General features: G+C 40.0%; 1 protein-coding gene across 1 annotated transcript in view; it reads right to left on the reverse strand.

The window, feature by feature from the left end:
• The window catches only part of DGKK (diacylglycerol kinase kappa), a 150630-nt gene that overhangs the window by 102685 nt on the left and 24484 nt on the right, over positions 1-23461 (reverse strand). The window contains 3 exon segments of the mRNA XM_061179058.1: positions 1422-1526; positions 3515-3595; positions 4101-4211. Coding sequence (XP_061035041.1) covers positions 1422-1526; positions 3515-3595; positions 4101-4211 — 297 coding nt within the window.

Raw genomic sequence — 23461 nt, forward strand, 5'->3', positions numbered from 1 at the left:
CCACAGGGGTGAGAATAGGAGAGGAGTGTGGAAATCATAACTTTTTGTGGCTACCTTTAATGCTGAGCCATAGTGACCGTATTGGGGGTGGGCAGGAGGGACAGGATGTGCTTCTCCATTAGGAAAAGAAGAAGAAAATAACAAAGGAGTGAAATGCTGAGTACTAAGTCATGTAAAGACCATCATCAGATTCTAAGCAAAGAAGCTCTCAATTAAGTGTTTACAATGTGGGACCGGGAGAGGTCTCAATGATATGTGGAGACATACCTAGTCCCTAGTTCAGTCAACTTGTCATATACTCATAGCCATGAGTAGTAGAATGAATAGTTATGAAAGTAAGTGGTCAAAAGCCTGAGAAGTCCTAGGGGAGTGAGGACAGATGATTTTTCTCCATGGCATTGTTTTTATATCTAAAACCCATTATTACCCATTATTTTACACTGCTCCACCCCAAATGTTTATAAAAATCCTCTACCCTTTGCTAGTTACTTAAGACATCAGGTTCTTTTTAAGGGTGGATTCATCTTCCCCTTTATCTCTAAGACCTTCACAGCAGAACTTTGCTTTAGGATGAACCATGTATCATTCTCTTTCTAAATCCTGGCTCCAAGATTACCCTCAGATTCATTTATTCATTCAAAAAATACTTATTGAGCCTCTACTATGTGGCAGACACTGTGCTAAGTAAATAAATGACAAAATCCCTCCCCTCTTGAAACTTATATAACTTCTAAGTGTGGTATGTCTGTAGAAGAGTGAGCTGAGGGCATGGCCCAGGGTTTGAATGGTGGCACCACTTGTTGCAGGGAGCAGTAGCCAGGGGCTTGGTATTGCTAAGGAGAAAAAGAATCCTGCCATTCTTTGGGGAAGACAGCTCCTTGCTCTTCCCTCTACATTTCCTTTGTTGTAGACGGTAAACAGAGAGGCAGAATGGCATAATGTTTAAGGACATAGGCTTTGGAGTCACACAGCCTGGGTCCAAATCTTGGCTTTGCTACTGAGTAATTATTTCATCTTGGTCTTGTTCCTTCTCCTTTGTGAGCCTCAATTTCCTTAGCTGTTACTGTAGTCACTCAGCAGACCCAAGTGAAAACTGCTGATTGCAGCTAAGCTAACAGAAGAACATCTAAGTTAGCTGCTCACATACATCTTGAGTGCCTCATACATTGAGCATACAGTGACATCTACATATCAAGTGGATGTGTACAGAGGTATCTAAACCACATACTTACCAAGGTTTGAGTCTAAGTGAATTACTCCTATTTATAAACAGGTTTCCTAATGATATCCATCCACAATTCCTGACCAGATGGTATCTGCTTCCATCTTATTAGTTCCCTGTTGGAAAGGTGGCTTAGCTAATGCAATCAATTAAGTGTTTACCCGTGAGAGTTGTGTAGATTCTCTATTATTTCCCTTACCTTACGAATTTCTCCCTGTTGCACGGTTTTTATGACGTTAATCCATTCTTCCATATCTTTCCGGTTGGGTGCAGCCAGTGTAACTTTTCGTTGTGGTGTGATCACCTACACAAAATCTCACATTATTAGCTGGTTCCCACTCCAAAACTTTGCCCCCAAACAAAGCCTTTGAACTCTCCAAGAAACTAGACAGGTCTACTAAGCACAACCCAAGCCACTTCTTAAATATAAGACAGAAGCTCCCAGAGCCACTCACAGTTCCTTAGATAACCACCCCAACTAATAATAATGGTAATAGGAATAAACAACACCTTAATGGCACTATGTGCTGGGCACTGTTCTATTGTACTTTATGTATATTTTTTATTTCAATCTTCCTTACAACCCCTTGATCTGGGCATTATTGTTTTTCCCACTTAATAGGATATTTTTCCATGGCAAAGGGAGTTAAATGACTTGCCCAGGGCCACCTAGCAGGTAAAAAGCTAAGCCAGAATTCTAACCCAGATTCTTTGGCTCCAGCACACATGCTCTTAAACACTAAGCCGTGCACCCATCTGTTATTCAAATGAGGTTGCCTGAAAATCCTACTTGCTTACTGCTGCTCTATCTACTTGAAAATGGTGAAAGGGTATATTTTTCATCAGGGTGTGCCTCTTTCTGTTTGAGGGGAGAGTGAGAATGGAGTGGGGAAACTACAAATCCAGTTTCTTTCTTTCTTATGGTCAGGGACAACCTGAAGAGGATTTTACTATCATCTCTCTTAATCCTGTGTGGTGCAAAAACCTTGCAGGAACAATGAGAAAGCCATGCTGAGGGTCTAGCAGAGGTAGACCATGATCAGGGCTTCATCTTCTCTCAGAGGGCAGGAGGGAGCATGGATAGCTGTAGCATCAGTCATTGCTTCAATGGCCCTACTTGCCTTCACTACCAGCGGCCCCCACCCCAAGCCCAAATCTTGGAGCTAGAGCTTACCACACCAACAAGCAATTTCTTTCTCCTTGTGCATGTGTCTGTGATAAATGGCAATAGAAACTAGTGGGAATTGTGACAATAGCCACTCCTTTGGTCCAAACCCATTCTTGTGTGGGGCTGATGAATAGTGCCTCTGTGTTTTAATTAGGCTAAGGGGCAACCTAGCCCTTGGAATTTCTTTGTAGAATGGAGACCAAAAACATTATCTTGCATGCTCATCACCCAAAGGTTAAGATTTTTGGGACTGGGTCAACAGAACCCTCAGCTTTATCCTGGTTCAGTATGATGTAATGAGAGAGAAATGAGAGTAGGATCTTCCTCTTATATCCAACTGCTCTCCTTTCAAAGGAGAGTAGACTGTGGACCAGCCATGGAATCAGGGTATTGGGCCCATAGCTCTTTAGTCTGCTAAGTACCACTCTCCACCTGCCTGAAGAGGAAACCTGGTCTTCATAACCCACCACTGAGGCTGAGAAAAAGTATTTCTGGGAGGAGGTGGGTAGGAGAATTCCTGGGCCAATGGACTTGCTATTTTTCAGTGAGCTTTCTATTCTGGATTTACATGAATGACCAAAGCCTTATGACATTTCAGCAGTGACAAGCCCTTGAATACTTCCCTAGAAAATCCTCTGATTTCTTTGAAGTACTCTCATCAGTAATCTCAGCATAGGATAGCTTTCAGTTTGGATTTAGGTTCTTATCTATTTCATCAAAGGAGAGAATGTCATGTAGTTTGATTATCCTGATATATTCTACAACATATTGGCAGTCTCTTGAAAGCCTCCCAATGATACTCATTTAAATTATCTTTACCAGGAGGATTGATTTTTGTAATAGTCACTCCTCCCTTCCCAAAATCAGCTCAGCTTTATATCAGGCTGGTAATAGGAAACAGGGCTATCACTTTTTTTCCCATCAGTGGGCTGGTAGAAAATATTCACATGAATAATCTTTAGCATTCATTTGCAATACTACTTTAAGTGGATTTCCATACGCACTTTGAGATCAAAGGAAACTTGGGAAATCTGAACTCTAAAGAGGCAACAGGTGGTTATGGCAACCCCTCCTCCCAGCTAGCTCCCACCCCTGCCCATTCAGTCATTCCTAATCTTACTTACGCAAAAACTGTGGCAAAGGTTTCTACAGCTGCTTTCTGCCAAGGCAACTTGAGACAGATCAATTGTTTCAAAGCGTGCAAACTGGAAAGGTATAAGAGGGAGAGGGAAAAGGAACTGTCTGGTTAATAAGGCAAAGAGACACTAAAAGGTAAACACACACACACACACACACAGGCACACTATTAGGCATTTTTGGCAGTCATGATCCCATTATTTCTTTGGCTTGAGCTGGGATTTATTTAGCATCATGGTTTTTATTGATATATCATGGGACAAACAAAAAACAAACCAAACAAAACCAAAAACACAACTCTTCCCAAAACTTTTATGTGGATTTATAGGAAGGCTTAGGTAGTTCAGAATTTTTCAAAACTAAAGGTTTACGCTGGAGAAGATAATGGGATATGGTCTATCTAGGGGCCTAGTGGAGCAGGTAAGGGTTAGCCAACTTAATGCTTGCCAACATGTTGGCCCATCTCCCCACAAAACATTTCCTGGTACCCACCCATTAACCCAATTGGCAAGAATATATATATATATATATATATATATATATATATATATATATATATATATATTCTCTTACCGCAGGATGGTGTGCAAAGCAGAGCCTTTGTCCTCGAACCAGAAAATATCTGAGTTTCCACCTCTTGAAGGAGTTACAGTTCTTCAGCAGAGGTCCTTCCTTCAATATTTTCTGAAAGATAGCAGCATAGTGTTGAGTAATTAGATCAATTTGCAAGACCATATCACTTGTCCTCTCAGTTGAGAAGATCAGCTATCTGGAAAGCTCTATCTCTGTCACATATCTGAGGAATGGCCCAAGGGCCAGGCAAGAACACAAGGAAGTTAGTTCAATCAGAAAGGGTATTGGTTACCCTTGGATAACACATTCAGGATGATATAGGCTCTAAGTTTCTAAGGATACATGGCCCAAGAACCATGGAGAACATCTCCATTGGTGGTGGGAGGTGGGGAGGAGGGACGGAACACGTAAATATAAGAACTACATTCCTAGGGAAGAACAAATGGTCAGGAAAGAGGCTGAATTCAGTAAAGGCAGATTTTCTGGAAGTCTCCAGGTTGTAGGCCTGGACAGGGCCTTCCTCTCTGCTCTTTTAGAGTGTTCCTTTTAGAATATTAAGTTGGATCACATTCCTTCCCTGCTCACAAGCCTCCAATGGCTTCCCAAAACTTTTAGAACCAAATCCCAAGTCTTTACCATGGCCTTCAAGAGATTCATGATCTGGTGAGAGCAAAAAGGGCACCAAAAAGGAACTACCATTTGATTACTTTCTTTACATATCTCATAGTCTGACCAACTGATTTTTCAGTTACTTGTCAGATAGACTGACTCTAACCAAGCATAGAGTCTACTTACCATTGTTACCATTGGGGAGGTTCTCAGTTACATTTATAGAATACAAATCAATATGCAAGACTACCATTTGGGAGAAGTACTCACACCCACCAAGCTGGAACCAAGCCCATGCTGAATGGACGAAGAGACAGACGTTAAGTCATCGGATCAAAGCTCTACCATGAATTCTATCCAACATCTAAATTAGAATTCACCATTTGGTGGTTGTGGAAGTGTTTTATTTGGCCCATCTGATGTTTTTCAGTTTTTAATTAGTTCATAATATTTAAAAGGCAGAAAATTTCAAATAAAAATCCAAGTTTCCATTTTTTTTTTTTAAATCAGAAGAGCTGGTAACAGTGGACCTATCTTCTCACATGGCAACAATCTGCTGGAACAGAGTAGCAGCTGCTCCCTTCAGATGGGGCACGCGACTCCAGCAGGTATTTAAGTTTGGGACCCTGTCTGAACAATCTTTTTCTACTCCCATTCTCCCAAATATACACTCATCTATTACATTATCTGTTCAATTCTTTAACCAGTAAGTTAGTACTAATGGACAGAACCTCTGTATGTCAATTGAAACGTCAGTTCATAGCATTCAAAGTTTACGTGAATTGTCTTGATAACTTATGGGAATTTCAAGGTTATTGTACCACCCTCGATATGTTTACAAAAGAATGGTGCCAAGGAGTCAAGACAAGAAATCAATAAGATCTTGTGGGAAGGTTGAAGGTGGCATGGAGAGTGAGAAATTACATTTAAATTGTTGAAATTGAGTCATCAATGAGAAAACACCTCTTGTGTAAACACTGTGATTACATCACTCTTTCCTTTCTCTGGTCAGATAGCCTATGGAATACACTCTCAATGATGGTGTTTGTTTGGTTTTCTCTATCCAACCTTCTCACCTTTATGCCATATATTCTTCTACACTAAGTCTTCATGAGACCTAGGCAGTCATATTTACCCCTTTCTGCTAAAGACTTAAGTTCAAAATTTTAAGTGCTCCAACTTTGTACAACTGAAGCCACACCCATTCTGCCCCTTTCCCAAGTTATTCTACTTTGTCAATTACTAAATGCTTCCATTGTTCTTATTTTATCATGTATAGTATCCCTTGTAATAGCCCATTTACAGTTTTTGGCTGAATATTTTACCCTTCCTTCCATTTTCAGTTTAAAACCTCCCTTAACTTCAACTATTTTTTCTTACCCCTGCTGCCATGCCTAGCTCTCTTCTCCTCCTGTTGCTTTCAGGGGTAGGATGATGGGGTGAGGTGACAATGATGAAACAAGGAGGGGGATTTGTTTCTCCAGAAGATTCCCACAACCCTGGGCCTTCTGGTTCCTTCAGAAAATTCCCATACCCTGTTGATTTGACATACTAAAGTAAGTAGAATTCAGCCTCTTCTCCCCAGCTACTTCCTTCCATCAACCCGTAGTAATGAGCACTATTTAATTCCCTTTCCTGGTACTTAAGAAATGTTCCCTTTTCTTCCCTTACTTGTGCCCTGCTAATAAATAACATCCTGCTATCCATCTAAGGACACAGCAAACCAATTAATTAATTAGTTAATTAATCCATTAATCTGAGGATTAAGCAAGTCATCAAAACCTTCAGTTCTCATTCCATGAACTCAGCATTTGTCACAGTCAAGAAAACAAAGACTTCATGGTGCATCTATAATTGGATAGAGTGCTTCATTTGTATTTTCTGAGCTTCTACTATTGACTCTACCTTTTGCTAGGCCCTTCAGGGCAGCTAAAGAAGTTACAGGCATATTCCCTGTCACAAAGATATGGAGATATGGACAGTGGGAGTGGAGAGGGAGGGACTGATAATCCATGTAGACAAACACGAAGTTATGTGAGCTCAGAGAACCATTTGAAAAAGCCCTGGGAGCTTCATGTTCATTGTGCTAAATGTTTACCTTCTGGTTCAAATGAGAGTTTCCACTAAGATAGTGGCTATCCACTCACACATCCTGCCATTGGGTACACCATCCAAATCACAATTATCTCCTCTCCATTCCATGATATTAAACTGGTTGCTTTGAATGCACTAGCTTTAAGTGCAGGGCTGTCTACTCAATGGCCATAGAAGGCTAGCTGGTAACAGAAGAGTCAACAACCTAGCAGGGGAACTGGGGAGCCCAAGCCCAGCTGCTGCTAAGTTCTAGGTGATTGTGATTGAATGCTGACTGGTGTTACCAGTTCATCCCATTTTTCAAGACAAGCTGGCAATCCAGGTGAAAATTTGTGTGAAGTTTTGGAATATGGAAATACTAGCTACTAATTAAATTAAAACAACAAAAAACTTGTGAGGGCCAAACAAAACATGGATGAGGCCAAAATCTGCCCATAGGCAACCAATTTGCAATTTCTGAACTATAACTATTGTGAATTTCTCAAGATGACAAAGTGAGTGAGTGGTAGGTATTCCTGGCGATAGAAGAGGTTGCAGTATATGAGTTCAGAGTTTGTGTGCGAGGAGCCTGTATATGTGAGATATATATTACCAAGTTGGTAGCAGATAACTGTTTATTTATGTATTGGAGGGAGAAAGGTTAGAAGACCATATAAGAGTTTCTTAAGTTCTAAACACAGGCTCTATATTGTCAACTCTGAACTTCTACAAATATCCAAACCTGGGTTGGGAGAAGGTAAAGTTCCTGTAGTTTCTTTCCCTTTAAACTCTGTCCCCCTTTGGGAGATGTTTCTAAATAAACAATGGTTTACTTAAAAACCCAACAAGCATCCCCTGGAAGCCAGTTTAAACAAGCAGAAGCTAAAAATCACTCGATCAATATATTACCTCAAGTCAAGAAAATATGCATGCAAATGAACCTTTACCTGCCTAGGGTCACTAAGCTTAACAAGGACATGAGACAAAAATTGGAAGAGACAAACAAACAAACAAATACATCCTGTAAAGTGAGGCATTAGTAGAAGAGCCCTTGCCTATCCTGTAACAGGATTTTCACAGTGCTTTCCAGTTCCTGGTTTCTTGCAGATAACATCATTTCATTGACCCCTTGCCACAACCATGTGGAGTGTTACTTCCAATTTCTAGATCAGTAGTTCTCCTGTTTCTTTAAAGTGACTGTCCAAGAATAACTAGAAGAGTAAGGAGAATTCACATGTATACAGCACTTTGGAATGGATAAAGTGCTTTTACTTTTGTTATTGAATCTTCCCAGCACCCCTCTGAAGTAGGTAGTGAAAGGCATCTAACTCAGTTCTGTCCTATGAAAGACACCCTGAACTCCGGTTTCTTTAAGTGGTATATATATATATATATATATATATATATACATTTTTTTTTCTGGCTGCTTTGGGTCTTCGTTGCTGCATGTGGGCTTTCTCTAGTTGCGGCGAGCGGGGGCTACTCTTCGTTGCGGGCTTCTCATAGCGGTGGCTTCTCTTGTTGCGGAGCATGGGCTCTAGGCGCGCGGGCTTCAGTAGTTGCAGTGCACGGGCTCAGCAGTTGTGGCTCATGGGCTCTAGAGCTCAGGCTCAGTAGTTGTGGTGCACGGGCTTAGTTACTCCACGGCATGTGGGATCTTCCCAGACCAGGGCTCGAACCCGTGTCCCCTGCATTGGCAGGCAGATTCTTAACCACTGCACCACGAGGGAAGTCCCAGTGGCTTATATTTTTATTTCTAAGACATTATCAAGACATTTGACATTTTCCCTCTCAGGTAAGATTGTCAATGTTTGACATTTTTGAGATTTTGCAGCATCTTGGGGCTACAATATTTGTCAGAAGAATGCATCTCCAGTGTTATTATGGAAGGCAATGAAGAACAGGATTCTATACGGGATTTGTTTTTTGGTGGCCAAGTTTACAGGCACACAGCTAGTTCATAAAATGAGACACACCTGTAACCCTCTTGGTCCAAGCTGTCACATTCCTGTAGCAATATTTGTGATGCTGCAGATAGGAAGAAGTTAGGAAGGGTCATTGGATCCTTGTACATACTGAAATGCCATGTGACCCACTTAATGCTTCTTAAACCAGAACATATTGCAGGCAGTTCTATCTGATATTAAAATCCAAATAGCACTGACGTCTCTACTCTTAAACTCTCAAGGCTGGATGTTTAGTAGTGGGAGTGAGTGTGGTGCTGACATCAATCACCACAGACATCAATTGACTTCATTCAAATCCAAGAGCACGGGATTTATCGAGGCATAGTTAATTCAGGTCTTGAGTACAGCGTTCACACAAAATGTCTTTGCCTAACCTGTGGCAGCCCTTGCAGAGAAAGCAGTTTCTTTTTGCATCCTCTTTAATAAGCCAATCCCCCAATTCATCATTCCCAGAAACTCCTGCACTCTGGTACCAGTGATCTCTCTCCCCGATGCTCTGCAACTCAGCATGTACAAATTAATTGCCAACAGTGATGGTAAGCATTTCCCTTGCTCCATATTTGTAAAATATATTCTATAAAATATCTCAACAGGGTCTATAAAGCAGTCCAATTGCCTATATATAATTAACACCTGCCTGCTGCTTAATTGGGAAAGGGCAAGTACAGCTGCTTCTATGACCTTTTCCTGTGCTCCTCTGAAATCCCCCAAAGCTTCTACTATCTGCTAGGTCTGTTTTTCTGTGGCTTGGTGGGTTTTTGATGTATGAGGCTTTGGAGGATTCTCTTACCCTTTCCTAGCAAAAGAAGCCCCTATTACATAGCCAAATTGAATTCCACCCCCACCCAATCAAAAAGTAAGCAAGCATCATAACATACACCACTACCTGTTATTAGCTGGCTGCTCTGCTGTTTTACTTTCTCATGCGGCTCTTGGGAGGGAGGCTGGATCAAGTTGGGATGAGTAGGTTACCATTCCTCCAGTGAAAACCAGACTTCCACTATGAGCACAGCTAGAGAAGCCAGCTTTCTGTCTATGGCTCCAAAACCTGGAGTCCAAAACCTGGAACATGTATTCTCTTTGCTTTGGGGGCTGGGGTGATGGGAAGAAAGCCATTTCCTAACACAGGACTGCCAAAGTTGATTCAGAGAAACAATGTTTGATTTGGTTAAAATGCAACTACGGGTGCTTTAGGCTTTAAGAAAGTCCAGGCCCGCTGCTTTCCTGAAAGCTTTACATTCCCCAGGGTCCTGCTGACGTAGCTGGAGTCAGACAGACTGGCTCCAAGACTTACTAGCTGTGTGACCTTGGGCAAATCACTTAACCTCTCTGAGCCTCAATTTCCTTGTCTGTTAGATGAGAATACCTTGCAGAGCATGTGCCTGCTAGCCATTCTATAAGTGTGAGTCCCTTGTGGATTGTGGAGGCAAGCACTCCATTCATCCCACTACTGGGAGCTCCCCTCTCTGGCACTAGCAAGCCGGGCTGGCTAAAGGCTGAAGCAGAAGAATGAGGAATAGGGTGACCAACTGTCCCAGTTTTCCCAGGACTTTCAGTGCTAAAACCAGAAGAGTCATGGGCAAACTGAGACCTTTTGTCACCCTAGCACTCAGGTGCTAGGTCTTCCTGCTGCTCATGTCTGCAAGGACTATAGCTGCAAATCCCTCCCACTGCTTCCTGTGCTAAGGAAGAACTATAGAGCCTCAACCACATCCCTGCTCTCTATGAGTGGAATAAAAGACAGTTGAAAATGATGTTACATTTTTCTCTGAATATGTAAAAACTTTAACCAGTTATTCCATATCATTCCAAAGATATTTTATACACATATATACACATATATTCTTTCTTCACGTAAATCATAACATTCCACGCATGATGTTTTGTCTCTTGCTTTCTACACTTAATATATCATGGAGCCCTTTCAATATCTGTACATACTGAGCTGCCTCATTTCTTTTTACAGTTGCATAGCATTCCGCTGTATGGATATAATATGATTTATTTAAACAGTTCCCTATTGATGGACAATGGTTTAAAATCTTATTCTATTACAAACAATACTGCAATGACTCTCTGTATATACATGTCATTTTGCATTGGTGTGAGTACATTGATAAGATAAATATCAAGGGCTGGTAACTTTAAAACTAGTCCACTGGGACCATAAAGCCTAAAAACATATGTCTTCTCAAATCTCTCTCTTCTTTTTCTGTTATTGGAGTTTCCTAGGAATGGTAAGGGCCGTTAATTGCTTGCTGATTGGGGAGGAGATGAGCAATTTGGACCCAGGCTGACAAAGTGCAGAAAGCAGTAACCTGGCTCTTGGTAATTGCCCTGGGACTAGCACCAGCCACAAAGTGGGAAGAGCTTGGCTGAGTCCTTCCAGACCTACACACAGGTTTGAACTGTGCAGCCTTGAACAAGCCATTTCACTGCTAGGAGAGACTATAAGTAACTTGGCTCTGGGTGGGGATACAAGCTTTGGTCTATGTAGTTCAAAGTCTGTGCTCTTGCCACAAAACAGCCTTTTAACTTTCAGAGCTAACCTGACCTTAGCAATGAGTAATCTCCCTCCCCACCCTGTTAAAGATGATGAAAATAGGGCCCCAGAGGGGCTACACTTCAAGTCAAACAGCAAATTTGTGACAGAACCAGGACTGGGCTTCTGGCCACTCTATTTCAGTGGTGTGGGGAATCTTCTCTGACCTCCTGCATGTGAGTGGAGGGGCCCTATAACCACAGCCATTGAGTTTGCTCTATATTGGCAGCACCTCCTGGAACAGGTGTATAGTTTTGAGGGGCTTCAGAGGAAGAGCATGGAAAGGGGTGCAAGGATACCAGCAGGAACATGGCTTGACTCCAAGACTGGGATCAAGAGGACAGACTGGGTCAGAGCTTTGGAAGTTTGAGAAGAGTGGCTTATGGGAAGGCTTCCTGCAAAAGGTTGGTTTTGCTCTGCAAATGCAGGGAAGATGAAAGGTGTTGACTAGGGGGAGGAGGATTGTTTTTGAGCCTTGGGAGAACCAAAATCTCAGAAGCAGGAAATCCAGTTAAAGGAGTGGTATAAGTAGAAGCTTAGCAGAAGACCCCTGTTGCTACAGCTGCAGTTGCTGCAGCCTAGAAAAGGAAGTTCTGTGGTCACACAAAGTCCCTGAAGGAAAGATATCAGGGAATTTTGGACACTGGTCTTCAACTTAACCAAGGTCACAGAGGCCAGGACAGCAACTATCATATCTAGTGCCACTGAATTACAAGGAATGACAAAACATGCCTGCTTCCAACTGCTTTCTTCCCCATCCTTTCACCTGACCATCAGCAGCCAGAGATGGATAGGTTCTTTTAACATCCTGTGGATGTTTCTTCTCTCAGAGACACTCCCCCCATTGCTTCTAGCCCTTGGGTCCCACCACCAAGCCACATGCCTTCTTTATCCTAACCACCTTCTGTGAGACCAGTGGCTCCTGTTCAGACTCTGGCGATGTCCTCATAGAAGCAGCCAAGGCAGCATCTTCTCTAAGCTTCTCTTCAATTATCCCACTCCAGAGGAAGAGAGTTGTTCCTGGCTGACAAATGTCTGCTATTTGCTCTTGCTTTACATGAATTATCTCATTAAATGCCCACAGAAACAGTCCTGTTGGGGAGGTGGAGAAGTTGAGGGTTAGAGAGGTTAAGTGATTAGTTCTAAGTCACAATGAGTGGCAGAGCTGGGGTTTAAAGCCAGGTCTGTTTGAATCTACTGCCTCTCCCCTCCAAATCCTAAGCATCTACAGGATGATGGTCATAATGATCTGGCTTGGGTGTCAGGTCCAACCTGAGGATCACTTCAGTCCACTTATTTCTTCCCCTAGGGGCCACTATTTCACCTAGGAGGAAAAGCCATGGCCAGTAATGTCTGCAGATTTCCCACTTGTTTAGCTGAGGGAGACCATGTACTACAAATGATTTCACAAAGGGGAGGGAAAAAACTCAGTTTTTTGGAGAGATGCCTGAAATGTCATAATCCCATATTTTGCGTATTTTGATACTTTGTGACAATATGCTGGACCATGTCTAGGAGCTCCTAAACGTGGGAACTTCAGCCTTTAGAGGTATTTTTAAATGTTTGCAACCTAAGGCCAAAATGAACCTTGCAAGTATGCAAATATGTAGTTCATTTGGCTACAACTCACTCAAAGAGCAAAGCAATGAAGACTCAATTGGTGCTTCCTGTGCTTTGGTCTTTAGAAATACCTCTTTCCAATCATGGCTTCAAGTGCCTCTAATAAAGTAGGCGTGGTGAGCCCATATCACCTAACCACATGTTCTTAGGGAGTTGGGGACATTGCCTTATTGCCAAACTTGCCCCATGCAGATAGCCATCTGAAGATGCACACAGGATCTAAAACTACATTCGCTAACAAGTCCTCTGGAGATGAAGTGGTTAGATAATAAAGAGGGGATGTGTGACTTTTCATTTTAATTTTTTTCTCAGCCTTATGAACTGGCGTTGACAAGAATCATGAAGTTGGAAGACAGAAACTGATGCTAGAACCAGTTGGTTTGCTTGCTTCTTGCCTGCTTCTTGCAGCAATAGTAGTCTAGGGAAGATGAAATTCAGTAATTCACTAGTGGTTGTGTGTTGGGGGGAATGGGCGACCTGTGTGCATGCAGTGTGTGTGTGTGTTTGCCCACTTTGCCCCATCAGTGGTAGGTGAGAGCAGGAGCAAGGTCTCAGGTAAGGACACCTCAGGGGTAGGAAGGGATTGGGGGCAGGGTGAGGGACAGACCCATGGGAGACTCCACCCAATGCCTAAAGCTGTGGATAGCCTTGCGGCCTCTGAGCAGAGGACTGTCCCTGGCTGAACAAAATTGCCTCATGTGGAGGCAAGAGGGTATGAGGTATGGTAATTTGACAGCCCACAAAACCTGGAGGGAAAATGGAGGAAAGAGCTGTGATTGCAGGAGACACTAATCTGTCAAGGAAGAAACTATGTTGTGGGCCTTGGTTATAGAGAAATTACTGGCCAGGTAACAAAGTTGAAAAGCTGTGCCAGTTGGTAAAAGGAGATCACCAGGGATAAGCTTTCTGGAGTAGTAGTAGCAGTAGTAATAGTAGTAGTAATATGAATTACTAACAGTTGGTGAGTCTTCACTATGTGGGAAGCACTGTGTTAAACCATGTTACAAGGGGTATCTCATTTGAGCCCAATAACAATTCGAAAAAGTAGGTGCCATAACAACCTTTACTTTATAGATTGAGAAACTGAGGCTTAGAGAGATTAGGTAACTTCCCTTAATAGGTTAATAAATGGCAGAGCTAAAATCTCTCTTGGATTTTACAGGACATGGAAGACCAGTTATTCCTTCACTGAAAGAAAAAAAGTAAGGTTTAAACCACTGGTCTTATTGCAAGATATACCCTATCCTATGTCAATTGACGGAAGGAGGCAGAATGGCGGGGGAGACTGGTGGTGTGAATCGCAGGTATTTGGTTCAGTTCTTTTTTTTTTTTAACAACTTTATTGAAGTATAATTGTTTAACATTGTTGTGTTAGTTGCTGCTATATAACAAAGTGAGGCTAAACCCTTTCCCTTCCCCAGGGGTTGCTGCTAAGCCCTGGGTGGGCTTGCTCACTCATCCACACCAAAGGATCTAATTTCCCTGGGCCCTGGGGTTTCACAGGAACAATTGCCTTCAACAATAGCCAGAAAACAAGTTCCACCAGTCTGGGCATTTGCAAGTGAATACAGCTGTCTGGTGGGGGGCACAGGGCCCAGGAAATGAACTCTGTTGTGATTCTGGAGCAGAACTAGAAAAGTGAGCAGCTATGTGGCTGACAGGGTCTTGGTGCTCCAGCCGGGTGTCAGGCCTGTGCCACTGAGGTGGGAGAGCCAAGTTGAGGACATTGGTCCACAAGAGACCTCCCAGATCCATGTAATATCAAAAGGCGAAAGCTCTCCCAGAGATCTCTATCACAGCGCTAAGACCCAGCTCCACTCAACAACCAACAAGCTACAGTGCTGGACACCCTATGCCAAACAACTAGCAAGACAGGAACACAACCCCACCCATTAGCAGAGAGGCTGCCTAAAATCATAATAAGGTCACAGACACCCCAAAACACACCACTGGATGCAGTTCTGCCCACCAGAAAGACAAGATCCAGCCTCATCCACCAGATGAACACAGGCACTAGTCCCCTCCACCAGGAAACCTACACAACCCACTGAACCAACCTTAGCCACTGGGGGAAGACACCAAAAACAACGGGAACTACAAACCTGCAGCCTGCAAAAAGGAGACCCCAAACACAGTAAGTTAAGCAAAATGAGAAGACAGAGAAACACACAGCAGATGAAGGAGTAAGGTAAAAACCCACCAGACCAAACAAATGAAGAGGAAATAGGCAGTCTACCTGAAAAAGAATTCAGAGTAATGATAATAAAGACGATCCAAAATCTTGGAAATAGAATGGAGAAAATACAAGAAATATTTAACAAGGACCTAGAATAACTAAATAGCAAAGAAACAATGATGAACAACACAATAAATGAAATTAAAAATTGTCTAGAAGGAATCAATGGCAGAATAACTGAGGCAGAAGAACGGATAAGTGACCTGGAAGATAAAATAGTGTAAATAACTAATGCAGAGCAGAATAAAGAAAAAAGAATGAAAAGACTTGAGGACAGTCTTAGACACCTCTGGGACAACATTAAATGCAGCAGCATTCGAAGTATAAGGGTCCCAGAAGAAGAAGAGAAAAAGAAAGGGACTGAGAAAATATTTGAAGAGATTATAGTAGAAAACTTCCCTAATATGGGAAAGGAAACAGTCAATCAAGTCCAGGAAGCACAGAGAGTCCCATACAGGATAAATCCAAGGAGAAACACGTCAAGACACATATTAATCAAACTAGCAAAAATTAAATACAAAAAAAAAAATATTAAAAACAGCAAGGGAAAAGCAACAAATAGCATACAAGGGTATCCCCATAAGGTTAACAGCTGATCTTTCAGCAGAAACTCTGCAAACCAGAAGGGAATGGCAAGACATATTTAAAGTGATGAAAGGGAAAAACCTACAACCAAGATTACTCTACCCAGCAAGGATCTCATTCGGATTCAATGGAGAAATTAAAACCTTTACAGACAAGCAAAAGCTAAGAGAATTCAGCGCCACCAAACCAGCTTTACAACAAATGCTAAAGGAGCTCCTCTAGGCAGGAAACACAAGAGAAGGAAAAGACCTACAATAACTAACCCAAAACAATTAAGAAAATGGTAACAGGAACATACATATTGATAATTACCTTAAATGTAAATGGATTAAATGCTCCTACCAAAAGACATAGACTGGATTAATGGATACAAAAACAAAACCCATATATATGCTGTCTACAAGAGACTCACTTCAGACCTAGGGATAGATACAGACTGAAAGTGAGGGGATGGAAAAAGATATTCTATGCAAATGGAAATTAAAAGAAAGCTGGAGTAGCAATTCTCACATCAGACTGGATAGACTTTGAAATAAAGACTATTACAAGAGACAAAGAAGGACACTACATAATGATCAAGGGATCAATCTAAGAAGAAGATATAACAATTGTAAATATTTATGCACCCAAATAGGAGCACATCAATACATAAGGCAAATGCTCACAGCCATAAAAGGGGAAATCAACAGTAACACAATCATAGTAGGGGCATTTAACACCCCGCTTTCACCAATGGACAGATCATCCAAAATGAAAATAAATAAGGAAACACAAGCTTTAAATGATACATTAAACAAGATGGACCTAATTGATATTTATAGGACATTCCATGCAGAAACAACAGAATACTCTTTCTTCTCAAGTGCTCACGGAACATTCTCCAGCATAGATCATATCTTGGGTCACAAATCAAGTCTTGGTAAATTTAACAAAATTGAAATCATACCAAGTATCTTTTCCGACCACAATGTTATGAGATTAGATATCAATTACAGGGAAAAATCTGTAAAAAATACAAACACATGGAGGCTAAACAATACACTACTTAATAACCAAGAGATCACTGAAGAAATCAAAGAGGAAATTAAAAAATACCTAGAAACAAATGACAATGAAAACACAATGACCCAAAATCTATGCGATGCAGCAAAAGCAGTTCTAAGAGGGAAGGTTATAGCAATACAATCCTACCTCAAGAAACAAAAAACATCTCAAATAAACAACCTAAACTTACACCTAAAGCAATTAGAGAAAGAAGAACAAAATACCCCCAAAGTTAGCAGAAGGAAAGAAATCATAAAGATCAGATCAGAAATAAATGAAAAAGAAACAAAGAAAACAATAGCAAAGATCAATAAAACTAAAAGCTGGTTCTTTGAGAAGATAAACAAAATTGATAAACCATTAGCCAGACTCATCAAGAAAAAAAGGGAGAAGACTCAAATCAATAGAATTAGAAATGAAAAAGGAGAAGTAACAACTGACACTGCAGAAATACAAAGGATCATGAGAGATTACTAGAAGCAAGTCTATGCCAATAAAATGGACAATCTGGAAGAAATGGACAAATTCTTCGAAAAGCAGAACCTTCCGAGACTGAACCAGGAAGAAGTAGAAAATATAAACAGACCAATCACAAGCACAGAAATTGAAACTGTGATTAAAAATCTTCCAACAAACAGAAGCCCATGACCAGACGGCTTCACAGGCGAATTCTATCAAACATTTAGAGAAGAGCGAACACCTATCCTTCTCAAACTCTTCCAAAATATAGCAGAGGGAGGAACACTCCCAAACTCATTCTACGAGGCCACCATTACCCCAATACCAAAACCAGAAAAAGATGTCACAAAAAAAGAAAACTACAGGCCAGTATCGCTGATGAATATAGATGCAAAAATCCTCAACCAAATACTAGCAAACAGAATCCAACAGCACATTAAAAGGATCATACACCATGATCAAGTGGGGCTTATCCCAGGAATGCAAGGATTCTTCAATACACGCAAATCAATCAATGTGATACACCATATTAACAAATTGAAGGAGAAAACCCATATGATCATCTCAATAGATGCAGAAGAAGCTTTCCACATAATTCAACACCCATTTATGATAAAAACCCTCCAGAAAATAGGCATAGAGGGAACTTAGCTCAACATGATAAAGGCCATATATGACAAACCCACAGCCAACATCGTTCTCAATGCTGAAAAATTGAAAGCATTTCCTCTAAGATCAGGAACAAGACAAGGTTGTCCACTCTCACCACTATTATTCAACATAGTTTTGGAAGTTTTAGCCACAGCAATCAGAAAAGAAAAAGAAATAAAAGAAATCCAAATTGGAAAAGAAGAAGTAAAGCTGTCACTGTTTGCAGATGGCATGATACTATACATAGAGAATCCTAAAGATGCTACCAGAAAACTACTAGAGCTAATCAATGAATTTGGTAAAGTAGCAGGATACAAACTTAATGCACAGAAATCTCTTGCATTCCTATACACTAAATATGAAAAATATGAAAGAGAAATTAAGGGAACACTTCCATTTACCATTGCAACCAAAAGAATAAAATACCTAGGAATAAACCTACCTAAGGAGACAAAAGACCTGTATGCAGAAAACTATAAGACACTGATGAAAGAAATTAAAGATGATACAAACAGATGGAGACATATACCATGTTCTTGGATTGGAAGAATCAACATTGTGAAAATGACTATACTCCCAAAAGCAACCTACAGATTCAATGCAATCCCTATCAAACTACCAGTGGCATTTTTCACAGAACTAGAACAAAAAATTTCACAATTTGTATGGAAATACAAAAAACCCTGACAAGCCAATGCCATCTTGAGAAAGAAAAACGGGGCTGGAGGAATCAGGTTCCCTGACCTTAGAGTATAGTACCAAATGACAGTAATCAAGACAGTATGGTACTGGCACAAAAACAGAAATATAGATTAGTGGAACAGGATAGAAAGCCCAGGGATAAACCCACGCACACATGGTCATCTTATTTTTGATAAAGGAGGCAAGAATATACAGTGGAGAAAAGACAGCCTCTTCAAAAAGTGGTGCTGGGAAAACTGGACAGCTACATGGAAAAGAATGAAATGAGAACACTCTCCAACACCATACACAAAAATAAACACCATAGTCAAAATGGATTAAAGACCTACATGTAAGGCCAGACACTATAAAACTCGTAGAGGAAAACATAGGCAGAGCACTGTATGACATACATCACAGCAAGATCCTTTTTGACCCACCTCCTAGAGAAATGGAAATAAAAACAAAAATAAACACATGGGACCTAATGAAACTTTTGCACAGCAAAGGAAAACATAAACAAGATGAAAAGACAACCCTCAGAATGGGAGAAAATATTTGCAAATGAAGCAACTGACAAAGGATTAATCTCCAAAATTTACAAGCAGCTCATGCAGCTCAATATCAAAAAAACAAAAAACCCAATCCAAAAATGGGCAAAAAACCTAAATAGACATTTCTCCAAAGAAGATATACAGATCACCAACAAACACATGAAAGGATGCTCAACACCACTAATCATTAGAGAAATGCAAATCAAAACTACAATGAGGTATCACCTCACACCGTTTAGAATGGCCATCATCAAAAAATGTACAAACAATAAATGCTGGAGAGGATGTGGAGAAAAACCCTCTTGCACTGTTGGTGGGAATGTAAATTGATACAGCCACTCTGGAGAACAGTATGGAGGTTCATTAAAAAACTACAAATAGAACTACCATACGACCCAGCAATCCCACTACTGGGCATATACCCTGAGAAAACCATAATTCAAAAAGAGTCATGTACCACAATGTTCATTGCAGCTCTATTTACAATAGCCAGGACATGGAAGCAACCTAAGTATCCATTGACAGATGAATGGATAAAGAAGATGTGGCACATGTATACAATGGAATATTACTTAGCCATAAAAAGAAATGAAATTGAGTTATTTGTAATGAGGTGGATGGACCTAGAGACTGTCATACAGAGTGAAGTATGTCAGAAAGAGAAAAATAAATACCGTTTGTGAACACATATATATGGAATCTAAAAAAAAAAAAGGTTCTGAAGAAACTAGGGGCAGGACAGAAATAAATTTGCAGAGGTAGAGAATGGACTTGAGGACACAGGGAGGGGGAAGGGCAAGCTGGGACGAAGTGAGAGAGTGGCATGGACATATATACACTACCAAATATAAAATAGATAGCTAGTGGCAAGCAGCCACATAGCACAGGGAGATCAGCTCGGTGCTTTGTGACCACCTAGGGGGGTGGGATAGGGAGGGTGGGAGGGAGGCTCAAGAAGGAGGTGATATGGTGATATATGTATATGTATATCTGATTCACTTTGTTTTAAAGCAGAAACTAACACACCATTGTAGAGCAATTATACTCCAATAAAGATGTTTAAAAAAAAGAAAGAATTCAGTGCGTAAAATCTTTTATTGTATGGAAAAATGTTTCAATCGTACATTTTACATGAAGCTTAAAATATTTTATACACTCTGCCTGATTTATCCTTACAGTATCACACAAAGGCATTGAGGAAGTAAGTTATCATCTTTGTAACTCATTGCCTCAATAGGTACACTTAGTGCTTTTCCTTCTCCAAGTTTAATGTGAGTAAAATGTCATATTTTCTCAATAGCATCTATTTCTAAGAAGTGTCAAAGTGTGTTATAGACCACGGTAATTTTGTAGTATCACCACTTATATGCTTTTTTCAAAATATGTGTGTAGATATATATTAGTCAAAGGTATAAACCTTTTAGTAAATTGATATAAATAAATAAAAATGATCTCATTCTCCTAGGCCCAAATGCTTTCCGGAGCTCATTGATAGAATTCAACAAAGAATCTTGAGAAAGTTTACTGATAACATTCTCTATTCTCTTCTTGAATTCTAATGCAACCAAAAGAGGCTTCTTGAATCGAAATGTTTGATTAATTTCCTCATGGTAAATGTCACAAAGCCACTTCTCCACATCATAAACAACCAAGAGCAACTACGAGCTAAGAAATATGTGAAATATACATTTTTCAAGTCTCAAGAAGGTATTCTGTACTTTGCATGAATCTAAGATGTAATCTATTGCCATCTATTTTCTGAATGGAATATGAAGTCACTCAGGCTTATATAAGCATATTTAAGTGAAAGCATAAAACCAGTGCTAAAAGTCAAATATAAATGTATTTTAATTAGCTATAACACAACTGAGGACTGATTATTACAAAATCCTAAACAAAAAATCCTATTAAATTTGTCAATTACAGTTTAACAATGGGCTGTAAAACTCTGAGTTTGGCTGGGTTAGATATCTCCCATTTCTACCATCACATCCCTACAGCAGAGAATTAACATATTTTTACATTAGAAGCTATATTTAAAAAAATATATTATGCTATATTTTGGCACAAAAAGACAAAATTAATTTTAATACACAGGATTTATTTGTAATGCACAAAATAAAGAAATCAATTGTGCCTTACATATGAAACAAAATATACAGCATCCAAAAAATATTACCCTTGTTTTTTTAAAAAACATTAAAAATTTTTTGAAATAATTACAGATTCACAGAAAGGCGCAAAGAAATGTACAGGGAGGTCCTGTGTACTCTTCACCCATCCTCCCCCAGTGTTAACATCTTTTATAACTATAGTACAATATCAAAAGCAGGAGATTGACATTGGTACAATCCATAGAGCTTATCTGGATTTCACCAGTTATACATGAACCCATTTTGTATGTGTGTGTGTGTACCTCTATGCAATTTTATCACATTTGTAGCTTTGAGTAAAGATCATGCCAGTCAAGATATTGAACTGTGCCATCACCACTATTGTGGTACCATCACCACTCCCTTGTGCTACTCCTTTATAGCCACACCTACTTCCTCTGCACCCCCGCCCCCATCCTTGACCCATGGCATCCACAAATCTGTTCTCCATCTCTCTAATTTGTTATTTCACAATTGTTACATAAATGGAATCATTCAGTATATATCCTTTTAAGATTGGCTTTTTACACATGGGATAGTTTCCTTGAGGTTCATCAAATTGTATTGTTGAATAGTATTCTATGGTATGCATGTACCACAATTTGTTTAGCCATTCAATCTAATGAAAGACATCTGCGTAGATTCCAGTATTTGGCTATTATGAATAAAGCTGCTATGAACATATGTGTACACATTTCTGCGTGAAAGTAAGTTTTCATTTCTCTGGAATATAGGCCCAAGTGTGCAATTGCTGGGCCGTATGGTAAATCTATTTTTAGTTTGAAAAGAAACTGTCAAACTATTTTTCAGAGTGCCTGTACCATTTTACATTCCTACCAGCGATGTATGAATGATCTAGTTTTTCTATATCCTCTCTAGCATTTGGTGGTGTCACTACTATTTTATTTTATAGGTGTGTAGTGACATCTTACTGTGGTCTTAATTTGTATTTCCCTAATGACTAATGATATTGAACATCTTTTCATACGCTTATTTGCCATCTGTATATTCCCTTGGATGAAATGTCTATGTATGTCTTTTGCCCATTTTCTAATTGGATTTTTTTGGTTTTAAAATGTTGAGTTTTTAGAGTTATTTATAATTCTAAAAACAAGTCCTTTGTTAGATATGTGATTTGAAAATATTTTCTCCCAGTCTGTAATTAGCCTTTTCATCTTCTTAACAAGTTTCACAGAGTAAGAGTTTTACATTTTGATGAGGTCCAGTATATCAATTTTTATTTTTATGGATCATGCTTTTGGTATCATATTGTTATATGCCTATTATATAAAACCTTTGGAGAAACATTCACCATGACTTTCTACTATCTTTAATGCCTTTGGAGGATTTTCCGTGTGTGTGTGCGTGCGCGTGCATGCACGCTGACTGGCCTGACTAGAAGATTTTGAGCTTATTGCTTGTGCATAATTACTAACGCATTTGTACTACTATGCAGCTCCTGGAGCTGAGTATAATACTACAGAATACACATAGTGAATTTTGAGAGTTTGTTTACCATGCTTGATGTGAGCAGGGGAGAAATAGCTCATAAAGTTACAATTCCTCTTTGAATTATACTGTCTTCCATTTAGAAAAAATAGAGAAGCATGACTAGTATATATACAGTTATATAATAAATCTGTGCAATTTCTACCTTGAAAATTATGTAGTCAGACATAGGCAAAAAATACAAAATCTAAAATTCTTTAGCTTCTAGGAGAAGCAGTGTATACTTTTGCAGAAATCGGGACCTGAGGGCTACTGTACAACAAATGCTTGAAACACCTACTTTAGTAAGTAGATAACAAGAATCAAAATTGAGTAAAAAGAGACACAGCAGGATACTGGTTTTACGTGTTCTATATGAGGACGGTCAGATTCCATGAGTTTATATCGCCAAGTACTGACGAGTTGTCATTATCAGCCATTGAAACTCAACTTAGTGTAAGGTAGGGCTAGATCTCTGATATGTTGCCTTAGTTTTTACCACTATTTGACCAATTCCAGTTATTTGCGCAATAACTCTTTGAGATCAGGGCAAACAGAGAGTCCAAGTGACTTACTCGGATTCCCAGTGGGAAATCCTTTCAGAGTCAGGAATGAGGGGGCAGTAACCCAGATTTTCTGTATTCTTTTCAGAAATCCTTCAGGACATAAATGCTGCTTTCTTCCAAAGGAGTGACTTAA

This window comes from Eubalaena glacialis, chromosome X, assembly GCF_028564815.1.
Source record: "Eubalaena glacialis isolate mEubGla1 chromosome X, mEubGla1.1.hap2.+ XY, whole genome shotgun sequence".
Lineage (NCBI taxonomy): Eukaryota > Metazoa > Chordata > Mammalia > Artiodactyla > Balaenidae > Eubalaena > Eubalaena glacialis.